The sequence below is a fragment of the Lissotriton vulgaris genome, unplaced genomic scaffold, assembly GCF_964263255.1.
Source record: "Lissotriton vulgaris unplaced genomic scaffold, aLisVul1.2 SCAFFOLD_1587, whole genome shotgun sequence".
Taxonomy (NCBI): domain Eukaryota; kingdom Metazoa; phylum Chordata; class Amphibia; order Caudata; family Salamandridae; genus Lissotriton; species Lissotriton vulgaris.
The window spans coordinates 257,098-276,480 of NW_028255807.1; the positions used below are offsets into that span (position 1 = coordinate 257,098).

Below are 19,383 nucleotides of genomic sequence, written 5' to 3' on the forward strand. Positions count from 1 at the left end.
ATGTGTATTGTCCTCCTCATTTGTGTGAGCTATCTGTAAAATGGCTGGACCTGCAAAGGTACACATTACATTACTATACACAAGCTCTGCTGTCCAGCTAGCAGTCTCCAACTGAACAGCTGAGAAACCATGCGAAAGGCTGTAACAAGCGAACACACAAACTGTAATTCTGCAGCAAGTAAAGCAATATTGCACAATGCATGTTTGGAATTCTGCATAACGTGTAGGACATGGAGAGTAACTTCTACAAGCAACTCCCAAACAAAAGGAACCAAACAGCCTCCTCAAACATGCAAAACCTAGTTCACAAATGCCACAGAACTTGCCAAAACATCCTCCTAAACAATAGACTAAAGTTTGAACCTGTAGGATTTCATTCAACCGAGGTAGACCGCAAGCGCTGATGGAATTGCAGATGCAGTATCAAGGAGTTAAATGTACAGGATATATGGAATAAAGTACCCAGTGCCATACATAAGGATATCATTCTCATTTGATAACTTTATTTCGGTCGAAGACCATAAAAGTGCAGATAAAATACATACAAAGAAATAGTAGATAGATAGGTCCAGAAATCAGAGAGAAGGGGGTGATGAGAGATAATTGGAGAAGGGGAGCCAAAGAAGATCAGATCTCTGATTTCTGGACCTATCTATCTACTATTTCTCTTCTTCTCTTACTCTCTCTTACCCTTTCCTTTTTCTTCTTCTTTCTTTCCCCTCTTTTCTCTTTCTATCTCTTCTATCTCTCTATCTTCTTATTTCTTCTGTTACAAATTAACCGTTATATATATATTTTTTTTTTACTACTTTTTCATATGTATCACATGTATATCACTTGGTTCTACTGTACTATTATATTATCTTTTGTGTTGTACTTTCTTTAAACAAATAAACATTTCTTAAACTGAAAAATACATACAAAGCACAGTGCATTAGGGACAATAAATAGCGGCCAAATTACTAAAAGATGAATTAAACTCCAAAGTTATCAAGAACAACAGTATAAAATTCATACTCAATCTCGTATATTATAAAAAAGTTTGCCTTCTTCACCACATACCAAATAGGAAACGGGATACAGCAAAAACAATAGCGGGGTGGGTATCTGAAATTAAAATCCGACAGGCCTGTGCAAAATGTCGAAATCCAAGGTTCCTGCAAAGCGGGGCTAGCCAACATTTCCTTATTGCATACGCAGGACAAAAGAGCATAACATGTGGGACGTCTTCTCTTTTATAGTTACATGCAGGACAAGCTTCCTTATCTGATTTTGCCCATTTACAAGTAAATGCCCTGACTGGTATGCTGCCATGCCTTAGCTGTAGATACAACTTCCTCGCTAAGGGTGGGTGTATTACATCTAAGAATTCCTCAAATCGAGGTTCCATTTTTACTAGGAGGAACTCTGCTGACAGCCTACCCAGGGTTGCCAATCTATGTAGGGCCAGTAAATTCTCTCTCCTCATCTGTGTTTCTATTTCCAATTTAGACCTCACCGGGCAACAAAGCCCAGGTGTCTCCCAGAGCTGTGGCAGACCAATCCGTGTACTGAGAGCCCTAATGTGGAGCAGCCATGGGATGTTTTTGCTTTTTAGAAAAGGCCAGACCTCCATGAACTCTGCTCTATAAGAGGGCAGTTCTGGGACTGACCACAACCTCTTCCAATATAGCATTGGCCGGGCAGCTGCAAGCTCCTCTATTGACTCCAACCCCAGGTCAATCGCAGAGGGAGAAGTGGTGTACTTGGAGGTAAACCTACCAAATTCCTCATGAAATTTTGCTCCACCATCAGGAGTTTAGATGTATTTTTGTGGCCCGAAAGTTCAGCACCATAAATTGAGACCGTTCTCGCTTGGAGTCGATATATTTCAAGAGCCGGAGCTGCCTGTTTGAGGTCAGATATTTTGTGGACTTTACTGATACCCCAGTTACTTGGGCTAGCTAAAGAGCAGATTTAGAAATTTGGGAGCCCCAATCAAAGTCCTCGGTTATAGTGAAACCAAGATAAACAAAGGCCTTGACCCTCTCTCTGGGAATACCATTAAGGATAGGGTTTGGGCGTGTCTGCTTCGGGGGGGTTGAAGATCATGAACTTGGTCTTGTCCAAGTTTATCTCCAATCCCCACGAAGCACAAAACGCTGCAAAGCCGTCCACAATACACTGAATGCCCAATGATGTTTTGGATAACAACAAGGTGTCATCCGCAAACATCAGAGCGGGCACTCTCCCAGTCGCTAATCTAGGAGTGTCATTGTCTAGTACACCAGATAAATGGTCTATAAGGCCATTAATGTAAAGACTAAATAACGTTGGGGCCAGGACGCACCCCTGACTTACTCCCTTCAGGACGGGAAAGCGTTTAGAAAGGTCCCCATGCCTCCCGCACCTAACCTGGGCATAATTGCCGGTGTATAATCTGGTTAGTATGGCCAGTAGGTAGGGCAGGAGACCCAAATCTGCCAGGACCTTCCACAGCTTATCTTTGGGCACCAGGTTGAAGGCGGCCCGCAGGTCAACAAAGACAAGGTAGAGGCTGCCACCCTCCACACTTGCCGTCTTCCAAAATAAAACCTGCAGGCGGAATATTTGGTCCAGGGTAGAAATGCCTTACCTAAACCCAGCCTGGAGTGTGGTTAATATCTCATTTTCCTCCATCCAGCCCAAGATCCTATCCAGAATGATCCTGCCTATTAGCTTTTGCATTGTATCAATAAGACTAATGGGCCTATAGTTGGATGGGATTAACGGGCACCATTTCTTATAGATTGGGACAATCTCGGCCCCAAGCCAAGTCCCTGGCAGATTAGCCCCCGCTAGGACCTCGTTAAATAGGACAACAAGATATGGAGCCCATATTTTAGGTTCGGAGCGAAATAAATCTCCAGGCAGTTTGTCCAACCCGGGGACCTTGTTGGTGGGTAACCTTCCTATTGCTGACTCATCCTCCTTCATAGTGATAACCTCGTGCCATTCGAGATGGCATACATCCAGGGCATTCACTGAATCCCGCCGCCCATGGTCCCCACCAGTCGATACTCATGGTGGGATCCCGGGGCATCCAGCCGAGGAGGCACCACAACTTCCCCCTGAGCCAGGTCAACCCACCCCAACAATCCTGACTCTTGGAATAATTTAGGGCTTGTAAGAGTTATAGTCCCTGGCTTGATATCAGCATATAGTGCTCCGAAGTGAGCTTCCCACACTGAGGATGCTATATTTGGGGTGCATGCCAGGCCGCCCCATTCATGCCCGTTGCAACAATAGCCCAGAATGACTTTGGGTCCTTGCGTTTTAGTGCGGATCCTAACTCCTCCCACATCTTCTCCCAATCCTTCTTACCCCCCCATGATTGCCTTTCTGTAGAGCAGTCGGAATTTCTTTATGCCTACTCTGTCTTGAGTTTTAATTACAGCCAGCAGTTCTTTCTTTGCCTTCCTACAAGACTCATCATACCAGGGATGTGTCTTGGCCTGCGGCGGGTTTGCCCCACCCACAGGGCAAAACACATCCACTAGCTCAGCTACCAACTGCTTGTGGATTTTCACAGCTCTTCCCTGGGAGGCTAGGTCGCCCATATCCGAGATCAATGGTAAAGCTATCTTATATATTTTAGCCAGTTTAGTAGGGGAGTCCTGTAGATGGGGCCATTTTACCCTTCGCCTATTATTAGCTATTATGAGAGTCAGAATTGCACTGGTTACTTCGGGCGCCGGATTAGTCAGCCCGAAGCTCCCAGGTTTCAACGTTACAACAAGGGCGTTATGGTCACTATCTTGTCTTGGGTGAACCCTAAATTCCAGCAACCTGTCCCAGTATTTAGCTTCCATCATTATATAATCAATGATGGAAGTTTGAGATAGCCTATTAAATGTGACTAACCCTGGTCTGTCAGGCTCCACCCGCCCATTGCACGCCGGCATAGACGTTGTAAGGGAGAGTGATTTTATTTGCAGGACCAATGGAGTCCGTGCCCTGACAGAAGAGATCTGTGGGTCGGGAATGCGCCAGAACTGATCATCATCCTGTTCACCCAGCTCTGGGCTCATAAGGGGCTCAAACTGGCAATTGAAATCGCCTCCAAGGACCAAAACCATTGATGGGTCAAAACACTGCATAACATTTTTTAATACATCAATTGCGACAGACTCCCGACCACTCGTAGTTGACCTTGAATAAATATTTAGTATGGCCACCTGCTGCATATTTTGAGGGGTTAGGAGTACACACTGAAAATCTGGGGAACTAGTTGGCATTTGTACAGCCCTGACACCCAAGTGCGTGCCCACCCATACTTGAGATAAGGATATCACAAGTCACTGAGGAGTTCCATAATCATATAGAGGAATGAGGCAGACAGTGTATTTATTGTGTGTGATGGGCTCCTTTCTCTATCTCATTATAGCAGCTATTGTCCTCTTTCTTAAACTCAGTTGCCAGTTAGTTACAGATGGTTTTGAGAAAGGGCTAATTTCTCAGCAAATTTGTATGAGTGAAATACTCTGAGTAAAATGTAAAATACTTTTTATCTTGCGCTTGTGTTGAAAGCATCTTGCATATTCCTATTTTACAAAGTAAACAACTAAGAAGGCCATAACAAATTAATTCTCTGGGAAGCGGGGGGGGGGGGTGAAAGTCATTTGAGTGCTTGTCTTTTCCTGAAATATGTTTGCAGTTCATTCTGTTTGTTGAATGAGTTAGATGTAAACTAACAAAAGACCCCTCATCTTATACACTTATTTAAACCCGACATTTCTATTTGGAAGTAATTAAAATGACAAACTAAATGAGACCTCAATGTAATTTAAAAATTTACTTTTCAGGCAGAAGCTATGTTGAAAGTGGCTGAAAGCCTCGCTGGACCTTATGTGTGGGGGCAGTACGACCTCTTGGTCCTTCCACCCTCATTTCCTTATGGCGGCATGGAGAATCCTTGCTTGACGTTTGTCACTCCCACTCTATTGGTAAGTTATGCAGAAATTATGGCCCATTTAAAGCTTACACTTAGATATTTGCCTTAAGATGTTTTCAAGAGCTTGTCAAATGAAAGGTTATTGTAAAAGAAATTATGTGTAATACAACTGTAGTTTGGTTTCCAGGATTGCCATTATCTAATTATTGAGCTTGGCATTTCATATTTATCATTGTTAAATTTCACACTCTCGTCGTTCTCTTTAGCTACCCAAGGGGTTTTGAGGCTTGCTATTTTGCTCATTTCCCCACCCGCCCATTGCTTACCCTTCATTGGCATCATAGTCACTCTTTCTTGCTGCCTCCTAATTAACCACGTGTAACTTCCTCTTCTTTCTTTGGAGCGTGTGCCAAAACACAGATTAATTCATCCTAATTAGTGTCCATTAACCTTTCATGCTGTGATTGAGGTACTATTTCTTCTTTCTCTTTCTGCCTGCCCCTTTTCAGGACTGCTTGACCCCCTTCCCATTCTCCCTGTTGCTTTTTGCCCCTCCTACCCTTTTTCCCTGCTGCTGTTTCTCCTTCTTGCCAGACCCTTCTCTCTGTTGCTTTCTCCACGTCCGGCCTGCCCCATCTCCCTCCTGCTTTTCCCTCCTCCCGCCTGCCCCTTCTTCCTGTTGCTTTTCCCTCCACATGCTGCCCCTTATCCCTGTTGCTTTTTCCCAAATTCTCCCAGTTCCCTCCCTTCTTCCTGTTCGTTTCTAGCCCCTTCTCACTGTTCCTTTATTCCCCTCTCCCGCCAGGAGTGGCCTGTGCAGGTAAAAGCGGTTGGGCGGGGGGACTCGGCAGATGATGAGGGGAAATTAATATTTTATTTAATTTTCTCTGATCTGTCGAGTTCTGCCCCACTGTTCTTACCTGCACGGGCCCCTCCTTCCCCCTTCTCCCTGCACCTTATTCCCGGTCTCCCACCCACCGCTTTTTGGCTGTTCCTTTCCTCTCTCCAACCCCCCCGCCCCCTTCTCCCTGTTGCTTTTCCCCCCTCCCGCCCCTTCTCCCTGTTTCTTTATCCCCCTTTCCCTGATGCATTTGCCCATTCCGACTTGCCCCTTCCCCCTGTTGCTTTTTCCCCCTCCCGCTCGCCCCTTCTCCCTGTTGCCTTTTCACCCCTCCCGCTTGCCCCTTCTCCCTGTTGCCTTTTCACCCCTCCCACTCGCCCCTTCTCCCTGTTGCCTTTTCACCCCTCCCACTTGGCCCTTCTCCCTGTTGCATTTTCCCCCCTCCTCCTCGCCCCTTCTCCCGGTTTCATTTTCCCCCCTACCTCTCGCCACATCTCCCTGTTGCATTTTCCCCCCCTCCCACTCGCCCCATCTCCCTGTTGCATTTTCCCACTCCCGCTTGCCCCTTCTCCCTGTTGCGTTGTCCCTTCTCCCGCTCGCCCCTTCCCCCTGTTGCGTTGTCCCTTCTCCCGCCCGCCCCTTCCCCCTGTTGCTTTGTCCCCTCTCCCGCCAGCCCCTTCTCCCTTTTGCTTTTCTTCCCCTCCCGTCCCTTCTCCCTGTTGCTTTTTCTCCTCTCCCCGCCCGTCCCTTCTCCCTGTTGCTTTTTCCCCCCTCCCGCTCGTCCCTTCTCCCTGTTGCTTTCCCCCCCCCTCCCGCTCGCCCCTTCTCCCTGTTGCTTATTCCCCCTCTGCTTATTCCCCCTCCTGGCTGCCCCTTTTCCCTGATGCTTATTCCCCCCTCCCGCCCCCCCTCCAGGTTGCATTTTGCCTCGCCCGCCCCAACTCCGGATTGCTTTTTGCCCCTCCTCCGGGGTGCTTTTTCCCACCTCCTGCACACGCTCTTGGGACTCATCATAGAACTCACCGCTTTTCAACTAGGATATATATTTTGTTTAAGTATCGTCAGCCTGTTAGCTTCTTTTTACAGCAACGTGATGATCTTGTTCTCGATCAGGATTGATTATTGAGCAGATCTGCTACTCTTATTTGGAAAGGATCATTAACCACTTAACTGCTGAGGATTTTGTTGCTCAGTGCTGATCCCTTTTTGACTTTCTAGCTATTTGAGCTCGTTTCTTACTAAGGCCTCTATAATTTATTTTCCACGCATTAGGTACATAGCTGCATTTTTGTATTTTGAGGAAAATGGGAGAATAATGCTCTGCAAAATGTCTCGTTTTTCCTTACTAAAAATTACATAAAGGAAAGATTTTCTGTGCTGAAATCCCCATCTTCCAAGTTTGCTGGAACATGCAGATCTATGTCGAATATTTTTGTTTTACCAGTTTTGGCTTTTTTTCTAAGAGGTAGCTATTTTTTCCTAATGTTTGTGCTTTCAACTTAAATTCAGTTTTTGGTGAAAACCGGTGTGGAATGCATGGGTGAATCTAGAAAGCTAGCAGTCACTTGTGTCGATAAATCCCTTTAGGGTTTACCAAAGAAACTAATTGTTAGAATAAAAAGAAGCATTGGCATAGCCAATAGGTCTCGCATTTGGGACCTTATAAGTTTTTAGCAGTTGATGTTGTTGCACCAAGGATATTGTGCTGCATAACTAAATACTTATAAGGTTCCAAAGGCGAGACCTATTGGCAATGCCAATGCTTGTACTTCATTATCTATACTAATATATTAAAGAGAGCCAAAACCTTTGAGGCGGGTAATCTCAGGAACCACAGCAACAAACACAACACCCAATACAGCGTTGGAAAGGGCAGTTGCAGCAGAAGGACATAGGCTATGCAGACTCCCACCATATACATTTAAAAGGTAAAAGAACCGTGCCAGCGAAGTAGTCCCTTGTGGGCGTGTCTGCGTTGTGCTGTGGTCGTGTGCTGGGGCGTGACAAACGCTGGGGGCGTGTGGTACGTCCTGCCCTTCATGCCATGTCTCATATTGTGTGCTAATCCCACCCTGCTCCCTTTAAATACCCCTGCAGCCCATAATCATAACCCACCCGTACTCCTTAAAATACCCCAACACCCTTAAACACTAACCCATCTTAACCCTATAAATATACCCTGTACCCCAAAACCCAAACCTATCCCTGAACCCTAAAAATACACCTGTACCCCAAAACCCAAACCTAGCACTGAACCCTATAAATGCCCCTGTACCTCAAAACACAAACCTACCCCTGAACCCTAAAAATACCCCTGTACCCAAAAACACAAACCTAGCCCTGAACCCTTAAAATACCCCTGCACCCCAAAACCCAAACCTAGCCCTGAACCCTAAAAATACCCCTGTACCCCCAAACACAAACCTAGCCCTGAACCCTAAAAATACCCCTGTACCCCAAAACCCAAACCTAGCCCTGAACCCTAAAAATACCCCTGTAGCCCAAAACCCAAACCTAGCCCTGAACCCTTAAAATACCCCTGTACCCCAAAACCCAAAACTAGCCCTGAACCCTAAAAATATCCCTGTACCCCAAAACCCAAACCTACCCCTGAACCCTAAAAATACCCCTATACCCCAAAACCCAAACCTAGCCCTACACCCTAAAACTACCCCTGTACCCCATAACCCAAAACTATATCTGAACCCTTAAAATACCCAAACACCCCAAAACATATAGCTCAGTACCCCAAAACATATACCTCTATACCCATACTTACCTTATCCAAACATTTAAAAAAAACATGCTTTTACCATTTATGCATTTACAACGAATTTCGTTGTAAATGTATGCGTGGTAAAAGCATATAAAATGTAATGCCTTGCGTTATAATGGCATTACGGAGTCATGGTACTTTCGTAATGAAAGTATGCGGAGTGATGGTATGCGGAAAGAAAGTTGCGGAATAATGGGTGTTTACCCTCCCCCGGTAAGTACATTGGTGGCACGGCGGCCCACATCTCCAGCAACATACTCATATTTTTTCACCACCCATTTGAAAAATGCACAGGTCTCTCTCATTGATGGCCAGCACCGACATACACTTTTAGACACACCTCCCACCACAAGTTATAGAATTGCGAACTTTAAGGTGGGGAGCTACGTTCGAATCTCTGCATCAGCTCAACATCTTGTGATTCCAGGCAAATCGCTTTGTCTCCCCGTGCTTACCACAAATGAATGTGTTCTTCTGTAATGTAAATTGTGCTCATGCCATGTTGTCGAGTTTGCGCTATATAATATTACAAGGAAAAATAAAGTAGGGAAACTAGAGTTCACACACACACTACTGAGCGCGCACTCTTAAGTGCATCAGCAGTGCACTGTGAATCGGAGCGTTTCACAGGCCTGTCACAGAAAGAAATGCTATTGAAACGAAATCCTACAAAACAATATAATACTGGCCGGCAGTAATTCGTACCCGGACAACGTCGGGACGGGCTTCTAGTCCCATATAAACCTCAAAATAAATGACTTCAGGATGTGTGCTGTACAAAACCTTCTCCTGTGTTTGATTTCATAAACCATAATGTGGCTCATGTACAAGAGCAACCCAGGCCACTCAAAGGCATACATGGCAACATGTTGAATGTAGTTAGAGGGCGATTTTGAAAAACAAATCCGGGGGAGTCAGGGGCTGATTTTCCCCATTGACATACATTGTAGAGTAGGAGATTTTAGTAGGAGACCCCCAAAGTAAAGCCATTTTGGGCTTCAAATATTGCGATTCTCTTACCTGAATCTGGTCTGCTGGAAGGTATGCAAAGCGTGCACATAACCACTGACGTCTCACTATTGGCATTGTTGTCGGTGGGGGAAGAATGTTTTTAAATGCTTGTTTGAAAACGACCACTCTATAAAAATACTTAATGCACTGGCATCTTATGTACTAAGGTGAGACGGTTCTGTATGTAAATGAAATTAAAAATAAAATTATTTTGAGGAGAATTTGCGGTATTTTTACACATTGTATTTTTACAGGTTTGGTGCAAGATGTCTTTAAAAGTTTAGGTCGTTCCTAAAATTAAGCAGACCGGACGCCCTAATGACTTTCATTCTTTAACCCCATCCCTGCTGATGACGGAACCACTCCGTCATCAGCCATGGTCGCGCTGTGCTGATGACGGAGCGGTTCCGTCACTGCCCGCTCCGCCTGCGCGGCGCGGATTCTGCGCCTGCGCTGAGCGTTCCATTGAGCGGGCGGGGCCGTGACAGAACTGCTCCGTCATGAGCACAGCGCAACCGCTGCTGATGACGGAGCGGTTCCGTCACCAGCATGCGCCTGCCGTGCGGCCCCCCCGCCCCCTTAGCACTGCGGCGGAATAGCCGCCGCAGTGAAGGGGTTACGTTTAAAAAAAATTGTGTGCCTGGTTATTTAACATTTTGTGCTTCACACAGGTTTATAGGATGAGTCCCATCAGTGCAGTGTATGGTTGTGTGTGGAGCTGTGATGCATGGCCCTTTGTTTGGGATGTGGAGCGCTGGGAACGTCTTTGGGAAGTTGATCCACACGGGCAGAAAGTTGGAGGAACATGAGGAGACAGAACCAATCCCCTTCATAAATACCCTCAGTGGTATAGGCAGTGTCCCCTTTAATTTCAATTAAAATTTCAGATTCAGGTCTCACTGCTTCTTTGCACTGCTTTCTAATGGGAACAAGGACCAAAAATAGATTTTTCAGAGTAAATATGGGCAAAGTAGCGTGACAGCTAATTCACCATCAGGTGTGTGAAGAAATGTCCTAGCTCTGGCACCCAATCGATCACCAAACCCTATTTAATGTATTTCTCTAATAAGCCGGGGCTGTTGCTGCACAACCTCGTCCTATTGCGTGCCCCTTTACAGCGCAGCTGCAAAACACAAATCCGGGGACCCACAGCTAACTACAGAGCGGGTCTAAATTTCTCAATGGTGCCATGTGCTGTCAGGAAATGATGCCCATGTGTCACCAATTACCGCCAGATCCGTCAGTCTCTCTTGATGCATCACTTCCTGAGGGGCGGCCTGCAGCCCCGCTGACTGGCTGCACAGCGGAGTTCAGAAGAAGCAGGGAAGCACTGACAGGAGCGAACAGGGTGATTCATAGGAAGTGATGACGCTCGAAAAATCATGCTTTATATGACGCGTTGTCACTGCTTGCTTACTTGATGTGGCATGCGGGCTCGGAGCAAAAGTGAAAGTCTCTCCCAGAGATGAGCCTCAAACCACTTACATTACCACCCTGCCAAGAGAAAACAACCGCATTTAGGTATCTTTACGAGATTCTACACCAGCCAGTCTCCAGCAGCAAATGGTGGCTAGTCACATATTGGTAAAAATAAATATATGCGTCCCAGAAAATACAACATGCTGCTGGGTGTGAGGAGTGGGTCGAATGTGAGGGAGTTCCTCCCCACCTGGCAGCTGTCCCTTGGAATGCCAATGTTTGATGTCTGTGTTGTTTTGCCAAATAATTAAGGCATACATCGTTGAACTATTTCTTTGAAGGCCGTGAGGGGTTTCCACTATGAGGTTTGAAATGATGATGTCCGCGCACAGTTGTAAAACTGGTTCCTGGACCACAGACCCTGGCCCTGCTTCACTGGCAGCACCCTGCATGCCACGGGAGGCGAACAGCAAGTCTGCCTCGCTCCTTGCTTGGCCGGTTTCTACAGCTGGGCGCATTGGCGCAATTTCCTGGCACTGTCCACAGATGGCATCCCGTCTGACAGGCGCACATGTATGATTTGTAAGCATTAGACGATATGTTGACAACGGGTTTGTGTGGCCAACCCCAATCCGAACGAAGCACCAGAGACAACGGAGTCACGGAAGAGGAAAATCTACCCCACGTTTTTCAAAAGACATATTTTCATCCGGGAAGGTATTTTTTCTATCCTGGTTTGCCTTTGCACCTACAGCTTCCAAGTGGTCTTGGAAATACCCGTCACCTGGAACAGCTGCTATTAACCACTCAGGCTAATGATCAGAAATGATCAGAAAGGCGTTTCGACTAATTTCCGAACCTGCTCAGAAAAATGTATAGACTTATCATATGGCAACAGCATCTACCGCGTTCTGACGGCAGATAAGTGTTAGGCTGCCCATAAGAGGAACTAGAGGAAGCAATTAAAAGGCTTCTTGCCTAGTGAAGTAGTGGCCCATGGATTATAGGTCGAGATAATTGGTAACCTATTGTGTTATAATTGCATGTACATAGCACAAGGTTTTGAATTGCTATAGGGCAATTCAGTGGCAACTTGGGTAACTTTCCTTGCTACACAATACCGCTCCTCTCCACACAATGCAACACCACACAGTGCCACTCCTATCCATTTAACACAATCTCACTGCATGCCACACTATGCCGCTCCCCTCTGCCACCCAGCGCTGCTTCACTCTACAGTTTCTCAAATCATCACACAATGCCATTCCACCCCACTCAATGCCACTCCACACAATGCAACTCTCCTTTATGCTACACAGGGCCGCTTAACTCTTCACAATATCTCTACACACCACACACGCCACTCCACACAATGCCATTCCACCCCACTCAATGCCACTCCACACAATGCCGCTCCATGTCACACAGTGGCACGCCACACAATGCCACGCCACACAATCCCAATCCTGTCCACAAATCTCCCTCCACTCCTCACACAAGCAGTCCACGCTACACTATGCCATTGAACTCTGCTTGGCGCTTTGCCACTCTGCTTGGCGCTGTGCCACTCTGCTTGACGCTGTGCCACTCTGCTTGGCGCTGTGCCACTCAACTCTGCACAAGCCCACTCCAGACCATGACACTCTGCTCCAATCAAAGCCACACAATGCCACTTCACACCACGCCTCACAAAGCCGCCCTACTACATTCCAGTCTCCCTCCACGCAATGCCCCTCCATGCAACCATGCCACTCCACGCAATGTCCCTCCACGCCACACCGTGCCACTCCACAAAATGCCCCTCCATGCCACACAGTGTTACTCCACACCACACAATGTCACTCCACTCGATGCCACCTTGCTTCAATCCACTGAATTGTAATTGTATATTCGTAGGATATGTTGTCTGAAGATGCACATGCTATGCACACTCCTGCCATCTAGTGTTGAGCTCGGACTCTACAACTTGTTTTTCTTAAAGAACTTCTTTTTTGTGGACTTGACACCGAGACTCTTTAACCCCTTGGGCGCGGCCGCGATTCTGCGCCTGTGTGGCGTTTTTCAAAGTGGGCGGGTTCATGGCGGCCCCCAGCCGTCATCAGCACACGCCCACCGCGTTGCATGACGGCCGGGGGCCGTCCTCAGCATAGAAGGGGTTAAGTTAACGTGCATGTTCAACGGCTCGATTATTAGATAAAATGTTTCCGCCTTCGGATTGATAGGGCCAGAGCTTTGTGCGTCTTCGGTGTTTTGGGACTTTTCGATGCGAAACAAACCTGGAACAGGTACTTAATGACGATCCTCCGTTGACTTAATCAACCATTGAATTTGTGTCCGGTAACTTCCACTGTTACATCTACTGAGGTGGCTGCCTTGTGCGTACCCCTTCCTCTACGCTGCTGAGAATGCTCTGCTACGGGTGATGAAAGTTAGACACAGTATTGCTAAGATGTGTCAGTTAGATGCATGCTCTTACCATACAAGAACCTTACTTTCAGGTTTTTCAAGATCAGGTACGACTAAGAACAAACACAAAGTTTCTTCCGAAAGTCTTTTAATTTAAATTAGACACTTGATCTACCTGTCTTTTTTCTAAAGCCGGACATAATTGCAGAAATAACACTTCATGCATTTGATGTCAAGAGAGTGCTAATGTATAAGATTGACAGGACTAATCCTTTTAGGAAAACACAACAGATGTTCTTTGCTTTCTCAAATCCTAGAAAGGGAAAGGCAATTTCCAAGGCAGGAATTGTGAGATAGTCAAATACATACAGATATCCTACATAAAAGTCAAACTAATATCACCAACTGTTCCACAAGCACGTTCTACTTGAAAGAAAGGTGCTTTTGTTGCTCTTCTGGGTAACGTTACCTTAGCAGACAATTGCAAGGCAGCTACATGGACGAATCTGCATACATCTGCTAAGCGCTATTGTGTGGGGTTTTCAGGCAACACCACAAGCTCTTGATGAATAAAGTCTTGTGGGACCCTATTCCATACATCTTCACCATCTGATGCCAAAACCCACTGCAAGAGTAGAACTGCTTCACAGTATCTGAAGCCAACACATGCTTCGAATGGAGTATGCTACTTAACCTTGCAAGCATCCATTTGTAGCCTGTGGTGCTGCAGATTCACGTGCACCCTCCCTCCTCCTCAGCAGGTATTCACTGTTGTCAGAATTCATGTATAATACATTGTGTATGTATAGCTATGTACATATATTTTAGTCTTACACATATAATGCTTGACCATTTCTATGTCTCCGCTAGCTCCATCCTCACTCCCCCATAATGGTGGGGGGAAATTAATTACCAATCCAACAATGCAACCTTGGAACATGGACTCGAAGAGTAGGAGTCTTAACACCAGGTAAGCAACAAAAGACTTATTTTAGAAAAATAAGTTGTAGAGTCTGAGCCCAAAGCTATATCGCAGTAATGTGCATAGCATGTGAATTTGTAGCACTACACACCACAAATAGATTCTCATGAGCGAAGTAACATAATCCGTATCTAGTGCTTACTACCCTTGATGAGGCTGTTCTAGCGGAAAGCCAAGGTCGAACCCCTCACAAACAACTGAAAAAGTGAATGGTCCCGCATACAACAATCTGATTTTTCTGGCTGTTTCACTGGGGGTCCAGTTTTATAATTCACCTTGTTCTCTTGTAGGGAATATCCGTGATAGTCATAATCATGTGAATAGTCCTGCCCGTGTGTGGACCCCGGAGCACTTCATTAGATATATCTTAAGTTGTCATCTTCTGCCTTTCTTCAGGAAGGCCTGCATAAACACTTAAGAGATGAAAAGACCATAATGCAGCCTAACCAACTAGGCCACACTGGCCATTACTTCATCTTGGAAGTGAAAAAAATAGCCAGTTTAACTTTTAAATGTAGCTAATTTTTACTGAGTTTCTTTTTTTTTTTATTTATTTTTTTTTATAATTTCAATATAGTTTTTTTTTTTTTTTTACAGCATATAACCTATAATCAACGCTTTGTTGTTACAGGGTGGCAGTTAACACCGGCTGTGTGAATGGTAGTACAGTTCACATTATATAAGCTTGGCTGCCCACCTATCCACTGTCTCAGTAAGAGGAAAGGAATGTGAGAAAAGGGGAAAGGACAGGAATTAAGATAGGGAGAAAAAGAGGTAGCATACAGAGGTTTACTTTCTTCACGTTAGTTTCTTGATCCTGTGGTGGGGTGATACAAAGCTGAATGTTTCATTTTGTTAGTACTATTCATGGTGGTTCATATGGGTCTAGGAGCTCGCCCAAGGATGCCCACATTCCCCTGTAGGGTTTTCTCCATGGTGAGTTTTGCAGGGCAGTATTGTCAGCGCCTCTAAGGTACATCACGCAGTTGAGCCAACCCTTGAAAGTTGCCTTGGAGGTGTCTTTCCATTTGGTGAGTACTATTTTAACTGCCGCTGTTAGTAGGAGATCCAGTAGGTCTCTGTCCTGTTGTGAGTCTAACTCTGTCATAAATGCGGTGGTGAGGGTAGCAAAGTCTGCTTTTAGTGTGCATCCTAACGTTTTATTTATGAAGGTGAATATTTTCTCCCAACATTTTTCATCTTTGGAACAGTGGTAGATAGGTGTGCCAGGTCCCCCTTTTCCTTGTCGCAATTCCTGCACTGGTCATTTTCTCTCAGGCCCAGAGTCGCCAGGTGAGCCAGGGTCTAGTAAGTTTTGTGTAAGAGCCAGAATTTTGTCTGCCCTAAAACCGGGGAGATTTTGTTTAGCGTGGGGGAGGCCCAGAGGAGGTGGAGTTTCTCCCAGTAAGTAATTGTTTTGTCGTTAAGTCTGGTGGAGCTGGGTCGTAGTAGTTTGTAGAGGTGTGATACGTGGTGGCCTATTCTGTTGAGATTCGTTTGGATGATTGAGGGCTGCTTTGTGAGTTTCGCTTTGGACAGGGCTGTTCTGATTTTAAAGAAGTTGTGCAGTTCTATGTCTGGTAGATTGTGCTTTGTTGTTAGCATGCTGAAGGAGGAGGGGTTTCCCCCTTCTTCCAGCTGCGCTGGGTATGCGATATCTATCCTTTTCCATGTATCTATGGAGAGAGGTTTTCCCCTGTATTTTATCTTTGTGTTTGCCCACAGTTATAGTTATTGATTTATATAGTGCTGAATCACCCATGAGGGTATCTCGGCGCTTAGGCTGTGGAACCCTTCCTGGCTCTCCCTGTGAGGGGCGGAACCAGACATCCCAGTGCTGGTGGGGCCGTTGTGGAGACTAAGCAAGCTATTGCCCAGAGTTGCAGCGTGGGGCCCATGATTAGAGAAGGCGCCGAAGCGAGAATTATCGAGTCCGCGGACATCGATCCTAGACCCTGCCGCGTCGGGAATTGAACCCTGGTCCCGGGCCTGATCTCTGCTTCAGGGTCTGCCGCCGCTAACCAGTGAGCCACACTTCTCCAGTGATTCCCATATTGAGTTTTTTACGCTGTGTTCCATTTTTGGTCTATTTTAAGCAGGGCATTTTTGGTGTTTTGAGTATTGGATTTGCGGCCTGTGTCTGTTTTTGGTTGTGAGGAGAGCTATTGGTTTCAGGTTGTCTAGTATGGCTCTTTCAATAGTAAGACACAATATACGGGGAGACCATTCTCCCCAAACCAGTGCACAGCCATTTCTGCCCTTCGGCGTATTCTACTCTTTATTCGTTAATTTGCAATTAATCATTTTTATCCTTTTACTTTTTCTCTATTCTTCCACTCAATCTGCAGTTCCTGTCCACACGTGGAATTGCGCGCCATTTTCCCAAGTTTCTTTTGTTCACCAAGTGCCCAGCCGGACTTCAATGAGGAACAAGACGGAAGCGCTATTCATAAAAACAGCGTTTATTCAAATTAAAACCCAATGCATTTCGGGCTAGAATTGCCCTTCGTCAGGGGTCACTAGAAAAATGACAAAACAAAAATCAATGCAGATTCCTCAACAATGCGTCATAAGTACATTAAAAACTGTTCATCACCTTAGTACCTAAACACTGCATTACCCCACTGTTAAGTTACATGCCTTTTGCTCTATCCTACGATTGTCTTTGTCAACATGTGGTATTTGCATTCCCCGATTTATAAACATGAAGTCCCCCATTGTGCTTCAGTTCAAACAAACGTTTTTGTTAGCGCTGTAAATCATTTCGAGTTCAACCCTCAAAGGATAGAGCAAGGTGCAGGGTGAAGGATTCTGAGACCGCCCCATTGACTACTATTCGGACTCTGGGGTTTTCGTATCAGTGCCATTACTTTCCTTGCATACAATTCTCCCAAGTTGTATAACCGCATTCATTGCTCTAGAAAGTACCAGGATACCCTGTCAAACGCTTTCTCTGTGTCTAGTGTGATAGTCACGTCTGGTTTGTCAATCTTGGAGGCCCATTCTAGTATGTGGCACAGGAGTCTGGTGTTATCATGTGACATGCAGGTCTTTAGAAATCCTACCTGTGAGCTGCTTATCAATTGTGGGAGTATCGCGTTTAGCCTTGAGGCCATGATTTTGGCGTAAACCTTGCAGTCTACATTGATTAGTGAGATGGGCCTGTAGTTTTGGGGTAGCTGTGTGTCTTTGCTTTCCTTCGGGATAACTATTATATTTGCCTCTGTCATGGTTTGTGAAACCGCTCCCACTCCCTCGCAGTGGTTGAACACTTTTTTTTCATGGTTGGGAGCAGGTGTGTTAGGAAGGTTTTAAAGAAAGTGGCTGTGTACCCGTCTGGTCCCAGTACCTTATTGTCTTTGAGAGACTTAACCGCCATCTCAATCTATGCTGGGCTTATTTCTCGTCCTAGTGTCTGTGCTTTTTCATTAGTTATCTTTGTGAGGTTTAGTCTGTCTAGGTACCCTGTACAGCCTCAAGAAATAAAGACTGGTGGCGGTCTGTGTTTAACACTGAAGACTGAGCAAATAGATAGAGGAAAGTGCATGAGTGTTAGGACATACAAGTGTATGAATGGGAGGAAATGAATCCCATCAGCCCACCCATATGGCGGAGCCTCATCATCTGGGATTGAGTAAGGTCATGGTCCAGATAAGGAGACACACCTGATGATGTTGTGTGTGTTTTTCTCCAATTCTCCAAGACCACCCGAGATGGATCTGACTCAAAGTACTATGCGTGGGTATGATGGTGTGGGAAAATAAATTGCAGTGAAGAAAAATGTGAAACAAAGATCAGAACAAGTGCTAGTTAAAATTGGCTACCATGATGTGGGGAAATATTTATTAGGGACAGATCATGGTGTCAAGATTAAAAGAAAAAGTGTATAACAGTCTGAAATAATGACTGTCCTATATAGTGGATATCATGGTCAACATGTTTCTGCTATGCAGGGGCACTCCCCTACCAGGCTTTCATCAGGACCAATTAGGATACACTACTGCAATAACGTACTTGAGATCAAAATTGAATCAAAATTAATGTTACCAAATTATAATACTAGATACTGTGCCGTCCGCAAGTTACTCACTGCGTCGGTACTTCCAGTTTTTCCAAAGGATTCTTTCCTGAAAGAAATTCAAAACATATAGATATTTCTGTTTCTCAGCTATATCTAACACAAACACAGTGTGCCTATTATTCAAACCATGTTAGTTTTGCTTCAAAGTCTACCTTAACAGTGATAGCGGATAACGATAATTTAAGGAAAATACGTTTTACTCACCCAAAATTCTTGGGAGTAAACCTCACCTCTCCTGGCCACAGCTCAGGAAATGGAGGCCCCACTCTGTATCAGTGGAGAATTTTTTTTTACAAATCTGAGGGTTATCCTAAAAAGTAGAGCCCTTCATATAATTTAACCACTACGTGTGCTTCCACAAGGAGGCACATAGACAACATAGGTATTAAATCACTTATAATTTGGAGGTGGCTGACAAGTTTAAGGGCTATTGTCAAAAAACAGGTGTACATGTCCTGACACTCAGTATTAGTGAACCTGTGTTTTATCATTCACTAAACTTAAGGTACATAGTTAGAAACCGTTCTCTCATAGCCTGACTTTTTAATTATCATCTTAAAGGTTATCTAAAGTGGTTACAATGTGTCTAGGTAGTCATGGACCAAAATTAGATGACAAAAACAAAGAAAAGAGCAGAGTAATGCAGCGCACTGTTGCTCCTTACCTGTCCGTCGGTACCTCTGGCCTTCTCCTGAGGCTCGGGGGGAGGTACCGACTGGACCAAGCTTCACAGTTAATATGTCCAATTTTGACCAATCATCAGGCCATACTGGCTCATATGACCCGAGGACCCTGTTGGAAACCGCTGTTGTTAGTGAAACAACTGCGAGCGGGACAAGCCGATGCTCATTATTGGCCCTCTAATGGCCAATCAGATTCCAGTTTGAATGTTGTGAGGCCGGGCTGCAATACTATCTCTGCAGACTCGTAATGTTGAAACGAAAGCCTGCTTCTT

General features: G+C 45.3%; 1 protein-coding gene across 2 annotated transcripts in view; it reads left to right on the forward strand.

The window, feature by feature from the left end:
* The window catches only part of LTA4H (leukotriene A4 hydrolase), a 260,821-nt gene that overhangs the window by 118,116 nt on the left and 123,322 nt on the right, over nt 1–19,383 (forward strand). For both annotated transcript variants that reach the window (XM_086952056.1, XM_086952055.1), the window contains exon 8: nt 4,824–4,964. In XM_086952056.1, the coding sequence (XP_086808182.1) occupies nt 4,824–4,964 (141 nt within the window). The remainder of the gene's footprint in view (nt 1–4,823; nt 4,965–19,383) is intronic.